General features: G+C 41.7%; 1 protein-coding gene across 4 annotated transcripts; it reads left to right on the top strand.

Moving 5' to 3' along the window:
* Nucleotides 1-1,642: 1,642 nt before the first annotated feature.
* Nucleotides 1,643-18,036, top strand: ercc6 (excision repair cross-complementation group 6). Of its 4 annotated transcripts, none has more exons than XM_056396062.1 (22): nt 1,643-1,713; nt 2,222-2,490; nt 2,605-2,833; nt 3,189-3,309; nt 3,420-3,534; nt 4,747-5,455; nt 6,971-7,102; nt 7,814-7,972; nt 8,877-9,012; nt 9,285-9,455; nt 9,738-9,914; nt 11,425-11,541; nt 12,052-12,147; nt 12,797-13,015; nt 13,494-13,604; nt 14,215-14,334; nt 14,628-14,722; nt 15,231-15,376; nt 15,507-16,115; nt 16,230-16,398; nt 16,497-16,575; nt 16,674-18,036. In XM_056396062.1, exons 2-22 carry the CDS (start codon nt 2,295-2,297, stop codon nt 17,118-17,120), a joined length of 4,353 nt encoding a protein of 1,450 aa, XP_056252037.1. In that variant the 5' UTR covers nt 1,643-1,713; nt 2,222-2,294; the 3' UTR covers nt 17,121-18,036. The 4 variants fall into 4 exon arrangements, with proteins under 4 accessions (XP_056252037.1, XP_056252038.1, XP_056252036.1 ...); XM_056396063.1 differs by having other exon boundaries at nt 1,664-1,713; nt 2,225-2,490; XM_056396061.1 differs by lacking the exon at nt 1,643-1,713 and adding an exon at nt 1,756-1,874.
* The last annotated feature ends 748 nt before the right edge of the window (nt 18,037-18,784 follow it).

Consider the following 18,784-nt stretch of genomic DNA (forward strand, 5'->3'; position numbering starts at 1 on the left):
CCCTTGCAAGGAGGACAGTGTGCAAGCGATAACAAATATAGCACAACTTCAACTCCACCAACACAGAAAATATGGAGTATGAAGAATGTATCACCTGTGGAAGCGTGCTACAGCATCTTGCGTTACCTCACTTACCCCTTTCTGCACATAAACACTCAGCATGTTGTAGAACCATAACTATATATAAAGACTCTGAACAACAAGCCCACCACGCTTTGCACATGTAAACTTAAACCTGTGATGTTCTCTCTTTAAATCTCACTCCACTTGTTATTCTACTGTCAGGATGCAGAGCGGCACTGAGCAGCAGTGTTAACATCACACCACCGCACCCTCTGGAATTTACACTCTAACTTCCAACAGCCTATAAATCTACAAGCTCCTCACACACAAAGTAGCAAGATTCATTAAACACTCATTCTCACATGTGAATACATGCGCACACATAAAGCTAAGACGGACAGCTTTTCCACCCACTAAATCCTGTTAGCCTGGTGTGGTCTGTCAACTAGCTTTACCTAAATTATGATGTGCAGAAAACACAGCCACATACATACATATTATCTCCTCCTCCTATGTGATAAAAGCTGTAGTATTGCTTAAATACACAAAAGATGGAGGGCGAAGACAGACAAGAGGTTTACATTCCTCTCTGCCGCTCAGCCTTATAGTCACAACATTGTGCGAATGCATTGGTTTATTTCCCACCATACATGGTTCATCCGCGGCTTGATAGTTTATCTGACTTTTTTCTGACTCCTATCTTTGAGCCTTTATATCAGCTCTCCAGAAGAAAACCAACAAAGAAAACAGTGTGTCTGTTGGCTACCTGATCAGAGTGGTGCACACTGCAGGTCTTCTACTCACTAAACTACAAGGCCTGTTTCTTACTGTGACACACTTTCCTTTTTGTTCAATACTTTTTTAAATTCAAATACCCTCCAGTGTCTCTGGAGAGGTTTCACTCAAGGTGACCCACATTTACTAGTTAAGCAAATAAAATAGACCAGTGTCTCCATCTTCCTTCACTTTCTGTGCCAAGGGTAACAGCAATATCTCTCCCTATATAGATCTGTCTGTTTACACTTATAACACTGTTTGGAAGGATTGCCGGCCTTTGCTCCGTGCAAGGCAGAGATGATATTTTAATTAAGTCCTTTGTTTATTATTGCATGACACTGGAAATAAACTTCCTCTGAGATATAAGTATTTGGCACTGCTCATATTTTTGACATCCATCAAGTGCAGGAAAAAAATAGTTACATAAAGGACTGATGCTTTGCAAGAAACAGTAGTTTTGAGACTTTGGAGTGGCTTATTGGACAGTGCCATTATGCAAGGTCTGTCTGAGCTGCACCCTGATTGCAACACAAAAGCTCCCAGACGACTTCAACACATACATCTGACTGGTTCCCAAGATGATTATGCAAAACAAAAAGACAATGGATAACATGTCAAACATGTCAAACTCTGGTCCAGCCAATTTCAACGTTGGTGGGGGTTCAGTGAGTTCCTCCACGGTCTCCATTATAACAAGCGGCTTCGTGGCGCCATCTAGAGGGCGACAGCCCCTGCAGCTGTGAACCAACAGAGGGCGCTATTTAACAATCATTGAACAGAGAGCACGATACCTTCTCTGGCACCGGAAGCCAGGAGGCATGGCAAGTAATATGACATAAACCAAGCCATTGATGTTGTGTAACTGCACGTTTTGTAAGTAATCTCTGTTATTGTCGCTTCGGTTTAATGTAACCGACATCACTGATAGCACAGTCACTGCATGCCGCATGAATCTCCGTCTGTAGCTGCACTGAAGCCGCTGGTCTCTAAAGGATGAACAGCTGATGATGTTCGGCTCACTGTTAGCTTAGCAGGTTAGCCTAGCCACGTAAACAATGGAGCTGTGTGAGAGAGTTTAATGTTTCTGTCTGAACTTCATGTGAATGTTTTAACGAACTATCTAACCGCTTCTTGTAGGACAGTCTTTGTTTAGAAGATGTATCAGAAATGTGTATTTCCTCGTTTCTACGCTTCGTACACAGCATAATCAGCTTAAAATCAGTCACCCATAGCTAAAAAGCAGACGTAACAGGTTAGTGTTTATCAGTTACGTTAACGTCAACTAACTAAATCAGTTCTCAAATAACATAACGTTTTAGGGTGTAAGTCTAAGTTGACCAAAAGTAACGACATAAAGTTAACATTATGTCTTGTATTAAAGCAGTGCCAGGGGAGAGCATCGGTTTACATCTGGATGACCCACTGACTGACTGACAGCCTGCAGCTGCACCATTATGCCTGTAGAAGGTTCAGAGGAGCAGGTGCCCACCTCTCTCTCTAGCCCGACCAGTGCTGCACTCACCCCGGGAGGGACAGAGGAGGATGGAGCCACAGGGGGCTCAGCAGTCAGCTCTTTCCCTGAAAACAGTCAGGGCTCTGAGGCTGCTGCAGCCTATCCTGCCAACACTGGACCTGGGGAGAGCAACAGTGGTGAGCTATGCAACCCCTTTGGACAGATGACAGAGAAGAAATAAAACAGACACACTTAAGGGTCTATCATGATAGACACAAAGTCAGTTAATGTGTTTTCATCTGTGCATGTAGCTGGCAAGAGGTCTGGGGCCTTGTTGCAGATCGACCGACAGCGTATTCAAGCTGCATCTGCCAGTTCTGGAGCAGATGAACTCCAGGGCCTTGGGGTGGCTGTGTATGATCAGGACGTCTTGGAGCAAGGTGTCCTGCAGCAAGTGGATGAGGCAATCCAGGAGGCCAATCAGGCTGCGGCTAAAGCCGAGGCTGAGAAGGAGTACCAGTCTGTGCTCGATGATGTCAGGTGAAGGACAATAACTGCAATAACAATTCGGATATATTTTTTTCTATGACCTTTAAATGAAGATCATACTATTTGTAGCAGTAGTGAAAGTATAATGATCATTCAGTTTCTCCAGGACTTAATTAGAGAAGCATATTTGACTGACTTACTTGACGTTGAATTATATAGAAAACTTAACTTTAAAGTCTTTGGTGACATTAAGGTTGTCACTAAGTAAGCTCGGATGAAGAAAATAAAAGATGAAAAAAATCATTTTCTCCACTATCGTCATAGAAATTTGTTTTTGATTTCAAAATAACACACCTTAAAGGGGCTGACAAACCTAACTCTGTTTTTTTGATGGTGTGTGTTTCAGGTCCGTTACAGCATCTCTGAAACATATCAACAAGATTATTGAGCAGCTGTCTCCTTATGCTGCTTCCAGCAAAGATATCAGTCGGAAGATTGAATCTGTCAAACGACAGAAAGAAAATAAGGTAAAACACTGCACATGGCAAACTGTTAAAGTAAAATTATACATTATAATGTCACATAACTATAATATTGATAGTGACTGTGATGATGATGAAGACACCTTTTAATTCAGGAGAAGCAGCTGAAGAAAGTCAGAGCCAAACAGAAGCGACTTCAGGCCATTTTAGGAGGAGAGGACACCCAACGGGTTGAAGCAGAGCTTTTGGCAGAGGATGATGAAGAGGAAGGTGAGACGCTTTTTATTTTTGACCTATGATTTATTTCTGTGTATTGACAAAACATTGTTCTACCACCCAGTCATTACCACTGGGGGTAATCAACACCGAGTCGCATGAGGCAAATAAAGTGCTGGTACCCTGCTTTCTATAGATAATGTGAAACCAGGGTCATGTCCAGCACTGCCCAACATTTAGCAAAACAAAGCAGAGATGGAAACAATGCAGAGCACTAATACCGTTTGCTGTTATGGTGGCCAAGAAGGCTATTCTGTGACATTCCCTGTTTAGGGAACTGACAGAGAAGATTGTAAGCAAAAGCATACATATTTGGTGTTAAAAAACAGGCTGTTTAGAAAATATCAAAGTTACCACATCTTTGCATCTTTAGTGGATTCCATTACTGACACTTCCACCAAAATATTTGCCAGAGGCTGTTGAAAGATGTGCAGATGTGGCAGCTGAGTTTCTTTTAGTGTTGAAATGTTTTTTTTCCCCCCTAGATTATATGCTGCCACACAGCACTGTTGACCTTTAGAGGTCTGTTCACTCTTGGAAGTAAAAACCAATACATCTGGAGTTAAAATCCAACAGAACTGTGATGTATAACATCAAACCCTTTCAATCAGCTTTCAATAGACACTTCTTAATTTTCAAAACCGCATTCATTTGCTGCTATAATAACGATTTGTACTAATCATTTGACTGCATGACGTCAGATACATAGCCAGTTATGTGTGATATGTCCATTATGCTTTGTTTTGGCAGAGCTGAACTTGAAACAAATGGAAACCACCTCAACATCATTGTGGGTTGTTGCTATTAGGGCAACATATTTGAAAGTTGCAACCTACAAAGAGTAGTGTTGCAGCTGTCTCTTTTCAAATGTGATTCAGTGCTGATTTAACATTCAGTCAGAAATTTCCTGAACACCAGTTGTTTATTATCAGCCTGAACAAGCAAATATAATAGAAGCCGCACACTTCGAGGTACACTGAAGAGTTTCTCATAAATAAACAGCTATGTTTACGTTCGATCAGTAAAATGTATTGTTGTGTAACCTTGAGGACTAACGAATGCGTTCAGTGTATTTCTTTCCTCAAAAACAATCTTTTGAATCCTGCAAAATCTTCTCGCACGCAAACGTTTGCCCTCATATACATAGCACTATTAGTGGTTAAAAAAGATAGGTCTGTAACTAAGCCTGTATGTGTGTTCTACCAGAAGCCGGGCCATCCACACTGGGCAGCATGCTCATGCCTGTTCAGGAGACCGAATGGGAGGAGCTTATCCGGAAAGGTCACATGACTCCTTTTGGAACCCGAATCCCTCAGAAGGAGGTAAAGAAGGAGCCTCGGAAAGTGATGCTCGCTGAGAATTCCGCCTTTGACGAGTACTTGGCGGACCAGGCAAAGTTGGCTACTGAGAGGAAGAGAGTCCCTCTACTAAAGAAGAAGATGCGCTCTGGACTCAGCCCTGATGGAAAAACTAACAGAACTGTTCCCTCTTCCAAGGATAAAAAAATAAGGAAGCGCATGCGAAAGCTCCAGATAATTGCTCTGAAGGCCCATCCTAAGGCTCGGCCTAAGGCTGAGCCACGGCTTCATAAATCAAAGAAGAAGCATCACACTGAGGGAGAAGAGACAGACAGCGAAGGGTCAGAGTACCTGCCCTCTGATGAAGGCGTATATCCTGACCAAGAGGAAAGAGAAGCCATGGAGGAGGGCTTTGGGGAGGATGATGATGATGAAGAGTATGACTTGAAACCATACAAGAGAAAGACTGAGGGAAGAGGGCGGAAGAAAGTAAAGAAAAAGGAAGACAGTGAGGAAGAATACTGTCCTGAGAGTTCAGATGAAGAGGAGGATGGGAAGGGTAAAGATAAAAGATGCAAAGATGATGGAGATGTGGAGTACTACAGACAGCGAATAAGGTATGATCATTGTTCTTGCTTTTTAAAATTTGTATAATTAGTTAATTTTAACCCCCAAATTAACATAGATTATGTAACTTTAAATATTTTGTAATTTATTTACAGTTTGTAAAGAGCAGATTTGTACTTGGAGTTATGGTTGGATGCAAAGATGCAAAAAGTTTTCATGTGTATGTCTTCTTCTAAAGAGAATGCAGACATCCCGGCCTGTAAATGACATGCTCAACAAACACCAGATTGAGCCTTTAACTTTGCATCACATTTGTAATGGCAGTGGTGCAAATGTGCTATTGTTCTTCCCTTTAGTTAAGGAGAAAGCAGTTGTTTTCTGCTGGCTCCATAGTGCAGAAGGAGAGTTAATCCCAGATGAGATTGGCAGCTGTTTCTTGACTAAGCAAATTCACTCCCTGCTCTTCTTCTCTCTCTGCTCTCACACTGGCCTAATTATCCTCCTGCACATGGTTTTATACACTCACTAACTGTAATGCTCAAATTAATGGAAGAGCAGCCCTAATGAGATTTCATATTTATAGCTGCCAAATAAATTGTGTTGGCATGTGTCCTTTTTCTACACTACAGTGATTGAATGTCAATTCAACAGCATAGACACGGCATGGATGGTGAGGCCAGCTTATATGAGGAATGATATTATTAGAGCGGATGGTATTTGTAGTTGGATGGGGGGTGGAGTGGGGGCAGAAAAGTGTAATTAACTGAACCAATGCTTAGTCTTGACTTAATTAGAGAGTGTGGTCTCCCAGGCCCAGCTAAAGGACCAGTTTTGTGGCAGGGTGACAGGACCAGGCCCAAATGAAGATGGATTCTTATCCTCTGCACCTCACACCTTTCTGGGGAACTCGCACTACTAATTGTCGGTATCAATCTTCATTTGCTGCGCGACGACTGTGCCTCTAACTGCCCTCTCTCCTGCACTATTAAAGCTGTTCTCCTTTACATTTCCCTTTTAGCTATAGATGTTCCACCGCTCAAGGGAAAAACCCACAGCTCAAAACATTTGCTGTCCATACACCTGTGTAGGCAACTCTTAAAATAAATCACTGAGTGCAGAAGGTGCAAATGGAACATCCATCCATCCATTCATCCATCCATTCGCTGTACCTGCTTACCCTGTGTAGGGCTACATGCAGCTGGACCTATCCCAGTATGCACAGGGTTGTTGGGTACTTTATACCCTGAACAGGTCATTATTGTGTCTTCGGGCTTATACCTATAGAAAAAGAAATCTAATCCATCATGAAACAGAATTCCCTTGAGATATCTCACTTTTTGAGCTTGGATTATCAAAAACCAAAACCTCAGAGTTTGAACTGACCGTGGGAGCCGTCAGCACTTCAGTGTTGCTTGACAATATTTGAGTTCTTTGTCTAAAGATTAAGCAGGTATTTGATCTTGGACTTCTAGCTTAGCAAGTTACCTTTGTTTTAGTAATATTGAATAAATACATTTTACTATTTAGTGTGCTATAACTTCAGCATATAATCGTTGTCTTACTAGGAGATGGAAGCGACAACGTCTTCGAGAAAGGGAGGAGAAGAGAGAAAGAGGTGAGGACCTGACGGACGACAGTGATGCAGAGTTTGATGAAGGGTTCAAAGTGCCAGGTTTCCTCTGGAAAAAACTTTACAAGTAAGTTTGATTTGATGAAATTATAGTTATCTCAAATAGCCACACAGTCGGTTAGAAATGTCGTTAAATTATTGTTGTCAACTGAGGAAGTGACTAATAGTTATAAAGATCATCTATGTACTTTGTACATATTCTGGTATATTGCGCGACATCAGACCCTTTGCTCATACAGATCTTTATACTGATTAACTAAAGATCATTTGATCAGGACACCGTAAATCTTTTTCTTATAATGCTACAATGGGTCACTAGTAGATGTTGGCAAAAGTGATATTGTCTGTCTGTTGTGTTAAAATACTTTTAAGAATAACTGTGGCATCACTTTTAGTTTAGCTTAGTTGATAAATATAGATTTGCCTTGCCAGAGATCCCAAATTCTTATTGCAGTTTTCATTATAACTTTTATGGATATTCCCAGACGTGTCTTTCTCAAAGCACCATGTTTGTCACAATTTACCCCGACTTGTGCTTTTGTTCTGCCTGAGTATATTAGTAATAATAGTAATCTAATCCATTTTTAATTCCTGTATGAAGTTTCCTTTTGGCTTTCAAGATGAGCTATAAACCATTGCTAAATCTGGTAGGGATTATGGAGTTTACTCTGACAGATTTCAGTTGAAATATGGTCTGATTACCAGGCCACCGCATCATTTATGTACATTTCAGTGTCCATGGTTGATGTTTGTACATACACCTATATCACGTTGTCAGGTACCAGCAGACAGGTGTGCGGTGGATGTGGGAACTCCACTGTCAGCAGGCAGGTGGCATCCTGGGAGATGAGATGGGATTAGGTAAAACCATCCAGGTCATCAGCTTTCTGGCTGGACTGAGCTACAGCAAACTGAGGACCAGAGGTTCCAACTACAGGTACACACACACACGCAAACACACACACAAACGCACAAACAAACTGTGGCCAGAGCCTGTGTGTCTGTATGGTATGAATATTTGATCAGGGGGATTTCTGCTTGAGAGTGTTCATCTGAATTATTAAACATGTTTCAATTATCAGACTCTTCACTTTCTTACTGCAGACATCAGAGAAAACACTGACACTGTGTGTGTGTGTGTGTGTGCGTGTGTGTGTGTGTGTGTGTGTGTGTGTTATGTGGAGTCAGTGTCTTCATGAACACTTAAAGTGAATCTTGGACTCAAGAAGTGGGAGTCGAGCAGGCATAGGGCAACAAATCAACAGTGGAAAACATGAGGCAGTAATCTGGTTTTACTGCACAAACGACACTCATGCACTTAGGAGGTGGAGCTTCCCTGATGGTCAATACTCTGTCTGCTATAGACGCCCACAAATTGATTGCTTGCAAACTCAATTATGGCCCAGTATCAATAGCTTCCACCAGGCAGAGGTTCATACTAGCCCATTAGTGTCTCTTTGTGCATGTGTGTATGTGTTTGTTTGACAAAGCTCTTGTAAATCTTCACAGAGGAGCTGAACATGTGGTCATACACCTTCTTTGATTCATGTATAAAGCACAGAGAATTAATGGAGCAGTAGAGGTAGACTGTATAGTCCGGGACTCAACTTCCTCTGTTGTTCACATGCCAGAATGCATCACATCATATACATGCAAGTTTAGCACATTTCCATACTTTAACCCATCTGGTTTCTATAATTTTGCATAAAAATGATGACTTTAATTTGCTAATGAAATTTGCTGAGGTCGGTGAAAGTTATATGAACTCTGAGATCTCTTGTTTACCCATTTTAATCCCAGGTTTGGAATTAAACATGTATCTACTGTGTGTTTGGTTTTAGGTATGCTGGTCTGGGTCCCACAGTTATCGTGTGCCCAGCTACAGTCATGCACCAGTGGGTGAAGGAGTTTCACACCTGGTGGCCCGCTTTCAGGGTGGCTGTTCTACATGAAACGGGCTCCTTCACCAGTAACAAGGTAGACGCGTGTTTGTGTTTGTGTGTGTCGGATTTTGATTTTCAGAATTTTAGAAAGTTTTTCTTCTGGGTCTTTTTTCCTCTGGGGGGCACTAGAGGTCTGTTTATAAGATATTACCTCCAAACCGTCTCCCCTCTTCCCCTCTCTCACTCTCTCAAACACCTTCTTCTTGGACACTCCTCAAAGTACAGGATACTAGAGATGGTTCAGACTTGCACTGACTGAAACTTGTACCGATGAGGTTTGTGTCTCTTCTTTTATTTCTGCTGCAGGAAAGGCTCATTCCAGAGATAGCATCATGTCACGGTATTCTGATAACCTCATATTCCGCCGTGAGGACAATGCAAGATGCCTTGCAGCGGTACGATTGGCACTACATTATACTGGATGAAGGCCATAAGATCAGGAATCCAAATGCTGGAGTTACCACTGCCTGCAAACAGGTATTCACACACTTTCAGTACACACACATTTTAACCACAGCACCTGAAGGGTCCAGTCACTGGTAATGAATGTAAGCTGTGCAGAGTTTAAAGAGTTATAAACCGCTTTTAAAATTGTATTATACATTTTGCTGGTTTAAATACACACAGTTGTCAGTTTGTTTTTCTACCTTTTTGAAAGATGTTTTTGCTGCTATTCATTCTTATACTGCAACATACATGTGCACCATATTTTAAATGTGTATGAATGTAAAGGGAACATTGTCTCTTTCCTCTCTGTAGTTTCGCACCCCCCACAGGTTCATCCTGTCAGGCTCTCCTATGCAGAACAATTTGAAGGAGCTGTGGTCTCTGTTTGATTTTGTCTTCCCCGGCAAACTGGGGACATTACCTGTCTTCATGGAGCAGTTCTCTGTGCCGATCACCATGGGGGGATACAGCAATGCCTCACCTGTACAGGTACAAGCATACCCCAAATGCAGATTTTGCTCCTTAATACTTCTTCTTACTTTGGGGTACAATAAGGGATATCGGCCCCATTTGAGACTTGGAATATATTTTGAGAAGATTAAAGCAAAGGGGAAACAAGGAGTATGGCTGACAATAAGAGTGTCTTTGTGTGTTATCTTGTTTTTTGGTACAATTTGATTTACTGACCATTTTCATTAAATGTTAGAAGAAAATACATTTTTAAAGTAACACAGTTACTTTAGAAGTAGAGCAAAAAGCTACATGGCTTATTTCCATTCTAGTCCAAAGTGAATAGGGAGTGGAGGAAGCAGATGTGCATCGTAGAAGTCATCAATTCATACAGCAACCCTTTCAGTAAACCTGTAACTGTAGCATAGGGAGGGTGCAATGAAGGGCTAAAGTGTCACTTGACAACACTAGTCCTACACATGCACATGAGCACAATTTTGGAGAGCCTGGTGGAAGCAGGTTAGAAGGAGCGATAGAGGCACAACAGAGCCATTAAGTGCAGTGCAGGATAATGTAGGTGCATGCAAAGGAACTTCAGTGCATCCCTAGTGTGTGAGAGAGAGAGGGAGAGGCTAAAGTGGAGAGCCAGTGAGCTAAATTGTAGCCCTTTGTCATTAGTGTTCAATCGTTAATAACCCACTGACTGTATGGATTTAATTATTTAAGCCAGCTATTGATGCTTCTTCCGCTGTCGATAATAAAAACCTTTACTAATTATTAATGTTATTAAATGGTCAGAGAGGGCTAAGCCCTGCTGCCTTATCCGCTTCTCGAAATTCTCAGAGCAACAAGCAGGCCCTCGGCTGATGTTCTTGTGTGTGTACAAGCAGATTTATGTAAAAATGTGTGTGTTTGGGGTGGGGCTTTGTGAGCATGTGGATGTGGGATCAATTACTGAAGCATGCACCCCCCCCCCCCCCCCCCCAATGTGAATCCACTCAGCAGCTTGTGCAGGGATACCTGGGTCATCTGCTGCCCTCTGCTTTTTCTTTTCCACTCTAACCTCCATTGAGCCCTAAATCCCACCATCTTATTGTCCCCTCCAGCTTTGCCGAGGGTGTCTTTGATCCCTCTGTGGACCCCTATTGAGTTAATGTTTAAAAGGCTAACTGGCCTTCAGCACTAACTCAGGATAAGGTGTAGCAGGCCATTTGCAGTGGGGCTCCTAGTGTAGGGTGGGGCTGAGTCTTTCTAAAGCTCCCCTTCTGTTTCCAGTGGAGCTGGCCAGTAGTAGTGATGAAAGAGGAGGGCTCTGTCCCTCGAGACCAACAGCACTCTGATCAATGTTTAATGGCTCGTACTGCTGAGAGGGACAGGAACATGAGGGAGGTGATGATAGGAGGAGGGAGAGGGGCTAAACGACAATCACGCCCCAAGAAACACACTGACAGGTGTGAGTGTTTGATTGTTTGACACACTGAACTGAATGCTGCTTTTGTTTTAAGGCAGTTTGTTTGTGCTAAAAGGTTAAACTGTTGTTGATTTTCAGGTCCAGACGGCGTTTAAGTGCGCGTGTGTGCTGAGGGACACTATAAATCCTTACCTGCTCAGAAGAATGAAGGCAGACGTCAAGGCCAACCTCTCTTTACCTGACAAAAATGAACAGGTATTCATCATACTCTAAGACATTTGACCCTTTTCTGTCTAAGTGTTGACCAGCCTCTCATGCCTGGATCTCTTAACTGGGGAGGTGTTTTTCTGATTGGATGTGACTGCATGTGTCACATCTAAGGAGTATTTGATGAATGTGCACGGCCCTTGTCAGGTGAAGCCAGCTAATAAAGTCCTAGTAAAGTAAAAGGAGCAGGTATTCATTAAGGTGGCTGGTCTCTGGTCTGTCCTCGCGGTTGACACTGGTTGACTCCTCAGTCCACTTCAGCTCATTAAGTCAGTCCCTCAGGACAGCAGTGGCTCCAAAAAACACATTGCTTCCCTCTAATTTCTCTTCTAGCACACTGCACTTCATCAAGGGGCTTTAAAACGGATGGTCACTGCTTATTACACACTTTCACACTGCCCTGTGTGTGTGTGTGTGTGTGTGTGTGTGTGTGTGTGTGTGTGTGTGTGTGTGTGTGTGTGTGTGTGTGTGTGTGTCTGTATGTGTGTGTCTGTGTAGGTTCTGTTTTGCAGATTAACAGAGGAACAGCGGCAGGTGTATCAGAGCTTCTTAGATTCCAAAGAGGTCTACCAGATACTAAATGGAGACATGCAGGTAAGTCTCACCTTCATAGTTAAAGCTGGTTCAGTTAAAGCCGTCTCACTCAGCTCACTCCATTCACTCATTTCATTCACAGTCATTTGTGTGTATTTTTATGCACTCCTGTACACTTTAAAATCGTCAGTGGCATTTAAATTTTTTTCGGCATGTAAATTTTGTTTAACTCCTAATAGCTTGACTTTAGTATTCCTTAAGATGCTCTCTGGAAGGAGGTTGTGCAGTTGCTCTTCTCACATTAGCCAGACCCTGGAGAGAGAGATTTGATAATTTATCACCACTGAACAAATGGACGCAGTTGGAGAACCAGGGGTGACCACAGCAGATTGCATGCATACACACACACACAGTAACACACACGCACACACACACACACACACATGCTCTTAGACATATTCAGTGGTCACTCTCAGTCCATTAACCACCATTACTAATGCAGTGACCGTTGGGCCTTCATCAAGAAACACGGCCTTTATTGTCCGTAAATAAATTATGTAACTCTTTCCTGTAGACTAAAGTAAATGTGTTAATTTGTTTAAAGGTGCAATGCTGTATAGTGCAATGACATCTACCAACCTTTTATACCAGTTTTGTCACCTGGCAGAAACACAACCTTTGTTCCCTTTTGTGTGTGTGTGTTCTGAAGGTATTCTCAGGTTTGATAGCGCTACGTAAAATCTGTAATCACCCTGACCTTCTCTCGGGTGGCCCCCGGATGCTGAGGGGAATCCCAGAGGACCAGCTAACTGAGGAGGAACACTTTGGCTTTTGGAAACGCTCAGGCAAGCTGATAGTGGTGGACTCACTGCTGCGTCTCTGGTTCAAACAGGGCCACAGAGTCCTGCTCTTCACTCAATCTAGACAGGTCAGGAACTCTGATTCATTTATCAATGACTTTGCTTAAAACGCAGTTAACATATACACATAATAAATATAATCCATTTTTTTTAGAATTGTTTGTACAAATGCCCTCAGATGGATTTTTGCATAGGCTTCAAATGCATATCTGAAATTGTCATGTCACTTTATGTAAATGTTATGTGTATTTGCTGCTGTCTACCTACAGCCCATGTGCCTGTGTGTGCCTGTGTGCGTGTGTGTGTGTGTGTGCGCGAGTGTGTGTGTGCGAGGCCCCAGCTGTTGCAGTCAATACCAATGAGATTATACCTCAGAGGGAACCTGAGACCCTCCCTGTCGGTATCTCTGTCCATGTAATATTAATCTGCTCTAATCCTTTTAGAGATAATCCAAACCTCAGCCCCTCTTTCCCTCTCTCTGTTTCTCTCCCCGTCTTCCTTTGCTCACTGTCTTTCTGTCGTCTGTATTGTCTCCCTCCTTTCCAGATGATGGACATCTTGGAGGTGTTTACGAGGGAGAACAACTACACGTACCTGAAAATGGACGGCACTACCCCAATAGCCTCCCGACAGCCGCTCATCGCTCGGTACAACGAGGTAAGGATTAGTCATCCCTAATGGCTCTGAGTGTTTCCCCTGAAAATCCCATCCTGAGGGACAAAAATGCTTCAGTGGAACCCTCCTCACCCTGAGGTGAAAACACTAATTGACAGCAATCTGTTGTTCAAAAAGAATGTTTCTTATTGACTCCACTGAAAAACGGATATGTGAAAAATATCACTTAGAATTATAGCAATGAATGTGAATCTTCAAAGAAAGATTTTAAAATTATAACTAATTAACAGTGATCAAAGCCTCTGATTCTGTTCAGATTAATTATTATCGAATCCAAAAATTTCAGATGAATATTTACAATTTATTTTGGCAATTTTAAAAGATTTCAAAAGATGTTTTTTTCTCTGTAGGAAGAATCAAGTATACAAAAGCCACGTTTTGTTTAAGCTATTTGATTCTCTTGAAATAGAGTATAACTTGAGAGAACAGGATATTACTGTTCTTGATATTACATAAAAATTTTAAGTTAACAATTTACCGATTAAATTTATTTATAAGGTATTACTCCAAAGTTATTCTCAAAATGAAAATAAAACGGTGGACATTATTTTTTATTAATCACTGACATTTTTTTCCTTTGCCTTTCTTTCAGGACAGATCCATTTTTATCTTCTTGTTGACGACTAAAGTCGGAGGCCTGGGAGTCAATCTGACTGGAGCCAACAGAGTCATCATCTATGACCCAGACTGGAACCCCAGTACTGACACACAGGTTAGACACACACACACACACACACACACACACACACACACACACACACAAATAATAATTAAAATAAAACATTTACTAAGTCCATTATTTCTCATGAATTTTCATTTTTCTTAACCAGCTTTATTTGTAAAATTAAATTACCTATTTTTTCCAGTTAGATACCAGCTTTTTTCACAGTTTTTTTTCCCCTTGTTCAATAAAATTAAACTATTCCAACTCTGCGTTTCTTCATATTTTTTTTACTGTGCCTTTCTACCATAATCATTTATTTGAATTTATTGTGTTGTTCAAAGGCACGGGAACGAGCATGGAGGATCGGTCAGAAGCAGCAAGTGACGATCTACAGACTGCTGACTGCAGGGACCATCGAGGAGAAAATCTACCACAGGTCTGACAGCAGTGTTTTCATGTTTGAATTTACACATGTCCATAAACATGACATTTAATTAGAGAACTTACAAAAAAAAAAAAGATTAAAAAATCCGGTTCCGGCTGCTTTCTCTTACCCAGCCTTCCATATTAGTTATCTTTCCATTGACTTCACACATCCATGAATATTGGTAATGCCATGACTAATTGCTCACATCACTGCTGTATTACTACTTGCACTATCCCAGTTCTCAGTAATTGAAAAGCTTTCCTGCATTATTAAATGGCCAATCTAGGACTTCTAAACCGTTGCTCTGTTTGGTTTGTGTCTGTAAAGTGCTTTCAAACAGCAAGTTGGAAGAACTGCAGGGATTCTATTTTGATACCTACAGTAGAGCGGTTAACTAATTTTCTCATCCATCAGCCAAACTACTCTGTGGTGACAGAGGATCGGGGTTGCCTGCTGAGGTAAAATGGTAAATTATACACAAGTATCTAATTCTGTATTTTTATCTGTTGTAATTCAGGCAAATCTTCAAACAGTTTCTGACCAATCGTGTTCTGAAAGACCCCAAACAAAGACGGTTCTTCAAGTCTAACGACATCTATGAACTCTTCACCCTGTCTGACCCTGATGGAGCTCACGGAACAGAGACCAGCGCCATATTTGCAGGTTAGTATGTTTTTCTTTTGTCCTTACCGGAGAAGCATTTTATTGTCCAAATATTAGATCATATAAATCTCTCCCTGAAATAAGTTTGAAAGAATTCACTTGACAAGTTTTGTTTTTTACCCTCAAACAGGTACAGGCTCTGATGTTAAGGCTCCCAAGAAACCTGAGAGGCCAAGGCCATCTCACACGGTAAACCATGGCAACCATTCACATAAACACTCCTCAGCAAATCAGAATAAAACCGGTGCAGAAAGCAGACACTCCTCAACAAACATTCCTGCATTAAAAGATGGTAATACCTCTCTGTGCAGTAACAACTCTCAGGGTAAATCAAATGTCGCGACAGACAGTGAAAGCACCAACCAAAATGGGGTGAATGTAAAGCCAAATATTTCACCAAATATGCAGCATACAGGACAAAATAACACAGAATGGGATGCGACCAAGCCATCAGTCAAAAACTCAAACTCAGCCAGTTCTCACCAACACGGAGACAAAGAGTCCGCTCTGACTAGCCCACAGAAACACAGGGAAAAGAGGAAGCACTGCGACTCAGCGCAGTCGGATAAACAGAAACATAAGAAACGCAAACACTCCCACGATGCTCGGTTTGAAGGCCACCGCATCTCTCACTTGGTGAAGAAAAAGACCTTTAAGAAAACGGAGAATGAAGACAATGAGACAGAGGACCAGAAGAAATCAGACGATTATGTCTTGGCAAAGCTCTTCAAGAAATCTGGTAAGCTTCTTTTACACAAACTCCATCTGTCGTATCAGATATGGTTTATTTAGTAAATCTCACAAAATGGTGCGCCTCGTTTTTTTCTTATTCATCGTCCTTGTTCTTCTTCAGGTATCCACAGCGTGATGCAGCATGACACCATCATGGAGTCCTCCAACCCTGACTATGTTCTTGTGGAGGCAGAAGCCAACAGAGTGGCCAAAGATGCCCTGAAAGCGCTTAAGGTTTCTCGCCAGCAGTGCAGACTGTCCTACAATAGACCCCCTCCTCCACCTGCAAGGTACACAGTCTCGCACTCACACGGTGGCATTGTCCAGAGCTTCACTAATCTCACTTAAAAGAAACATATTTCAGTTTTTCCCTCGTTTGCTCACTCAGGAAACGGTTTGGACAAAAGAAGAATTCTCTCCTGGTTGCACCTTCGGTTCAGTCTGTCCCTACTCCGAGCAAATGCAAGGTAACAGCAGTGTTATTATGAAAGGATGTACAGTGTATTTCTGCCAGTTATTTTTCATTTGTGACGCTACGTGTAAATTCATACATTTTTCTCTTCAGGATGCTGCTATCGTAAAGAAGTCTGCGTCAAAGAAGCCTGGTTCAGGAGCTCATTTTAGCGGGGAGGTGGCAGAAAGTGACTCAAACTCCGCCCCACTATCCTCCTCTTCCCTGCTGGCTCAGATGAAAGCACGTAATCACCTCAGTGTGCCCTCCAGCCAAAGAGAAGAAGCAGAGGAGGAGGACAGCTCAGGAGCTCCAGCAAGTAGCTCCACCCCAGTTCCGCCCACTGAGCATGACGAGCTGTTGGTGGATCTGCGCAACTTTGTAGCCTTCCAGGCGAATGTGGACGGACAGGCCACCACCCAGGAAGTGCTGGAGTATTTCAAACCAAGACTGACCCAAAAACAGGCACCTGTCTTCAGAGAGCTGCTCAGGAGCATCTGTGACTTCCATAGGAGCTCTGGTCAGGAGGGCATGTGGAGACTCAAGGAGCACTTCCGCTGAAACACAGATGAAACCGGAGTAAAGGACTGAACTGTGATGCATATTTAAGTACTTGTAGCCTGAAGAGTTCTGTTTCTTTGTCAGTCAAAATGCAGAAACACATCGGTCACACTGTATGAAAATGGATAACTTCATATTATTACAGTTTGTTATGAAAGGACCATATCGTAGGAAAGTAATTTTACAGTACCATGGACTGTTGGGTTATCTGATAAACTCATCTGATTTTACTCATCAGTTGATTATCAGTTAACTAAGTCCTGAAGCTAAAGTCTGTTGCAATGTGTAATTTATTTCAGCTACAGTATGGGTTGATTTGGGTTTTTTGCTTGTTCAGACAGCTATTTCTGTTGTTTTTGTTGATTGTTGTCCGTACCTGCTTATACTTGAATCCACTTTGTATTTGCCTCGAAGTTAAAACTGTATTACCTAATGATTTCCTCAATAATGATATTTTTTGTTCACTTTCAATATTTGTACCTCAACGGTGTCATATCTTGTAATATGTTTCTGTAAAATGTAACAGGGGAGTAGTGTCTCATTTTATAAATATGACCTAATCACCATAGGATTTGGTAGATTTTATAATGACTAACTTTTCATAAACTGTACACAGACATGGTGGGTGAGGTGGGCTGGGGTGGGGGCTTCAAAGTAATATTCAATTGGCCTACCTCCAATTATTTATGAAACATTGGCAAAAAGAAGAGTCATTTAAACGCCATGTTTTATAAAAAAAAAAAAAAAGAAAAAAACTTGATGCACTGTTTACATACATTGTATTTAATAGGCATCTGTAGCTGCTTGCATTTTTCCATTTGGGTAAAGGAGGACTGGTTTAATTAGTCCAAAAGGATGTAAGAAAAAAGTACTGTATTTTGAAGCCTTTAAATAAAGTTTACAGAGCAAATAATAATGGACAGTTTTGGACCCATTTTCTCAGTTTGTGGTAAATTTCAATATTTACCACAGTAATAGTGGAAAATATGTAAATGGTGATTTCAATTTGATACATCAAAATTGGATATAAATTAAGCTCATTCTCCCAGAAAGATCATTTGAGAGTTTTACTGGAGTGTGGAAGTGTGGTGCTGACCAAGGTGCTGAAATGTATCCGGTAGATAAACCTGTAATCGTGTAGAGATGGGACCCAAAATCTGCAAAACTTACTGAAAGTTTACTTGTAAAACAGTTTGTAACCAGCGGAGATGAGAGTTTAATTTCATTTAGTCATTTAAGCAATCATCAGAGGCTAGAGAGGAAAGGCGCTGACAGGAAGCACGCGCGCGCACACACACATACACACACACACACACACACTTTGGGCCTGCACTCTTGTCAGAGTTGTCTAGACCAAATATTGGGATAAAGTTATCAACCGTTATTTGATTTCAATTTTCTCCACGCACCTCACCGAGGTCATAATAACAACTTTATTTTCAGTGGTGCATAAATTAATTACGCGCATTTAATAACTAAAATATCATTATATTCCCCCTTTAATAACATAAACGCTGCACGCCAGGGAAACCCTTAATAGCGCGGGGCCCTGTAACTGGCCATTATCCGCCTGTAATGATATTACAGAACCAATTACGCGCCATTAGAAGGGATTTTCTGCACTTTATGTGGTTTAGTCCAATCCCGCACTCCTCTTCTAAATT

Source organism: Seriola aureovittata, chromosome 14, assembly GCF_021018895.1.
Source record: "Seriola aureovittata isolate HTS-2021-v1 ecotype China chromosome 14, ASM2101889v1, whole genome shotgun sequence".
In the NCBI taxonomy this organism is placed as follows: domain Eukaryota; kingdom Metazoa; phylum Chordata; class Actinopteri; order Carangiformes; family Carangidae; genus Seriola; species Seriola aureovittata.

Coding starts and splice junctions, on each gene's coding strand:
- ercc6 (XM_056396062.1), top strand. CDS start 2,295: ATGCCTGTAGAAGGTTCAGAGGAGCAGGTGCCCACCTCTCTCTCTAGC. Junction 3,535..4,746: donor AGAGGATGATGAAGAGGAAG/GTGAGACGCTTT, acceptor GTGTTCTACCAG/AAGCCGGGCCATCCACACTG. Junction 5,456..6,970: donor TACTACAGACAGCGAATAAG/GTATGATCATTG, acceptor TTGTCTTACTAG/GAGATGGAAGCGACAACGTC.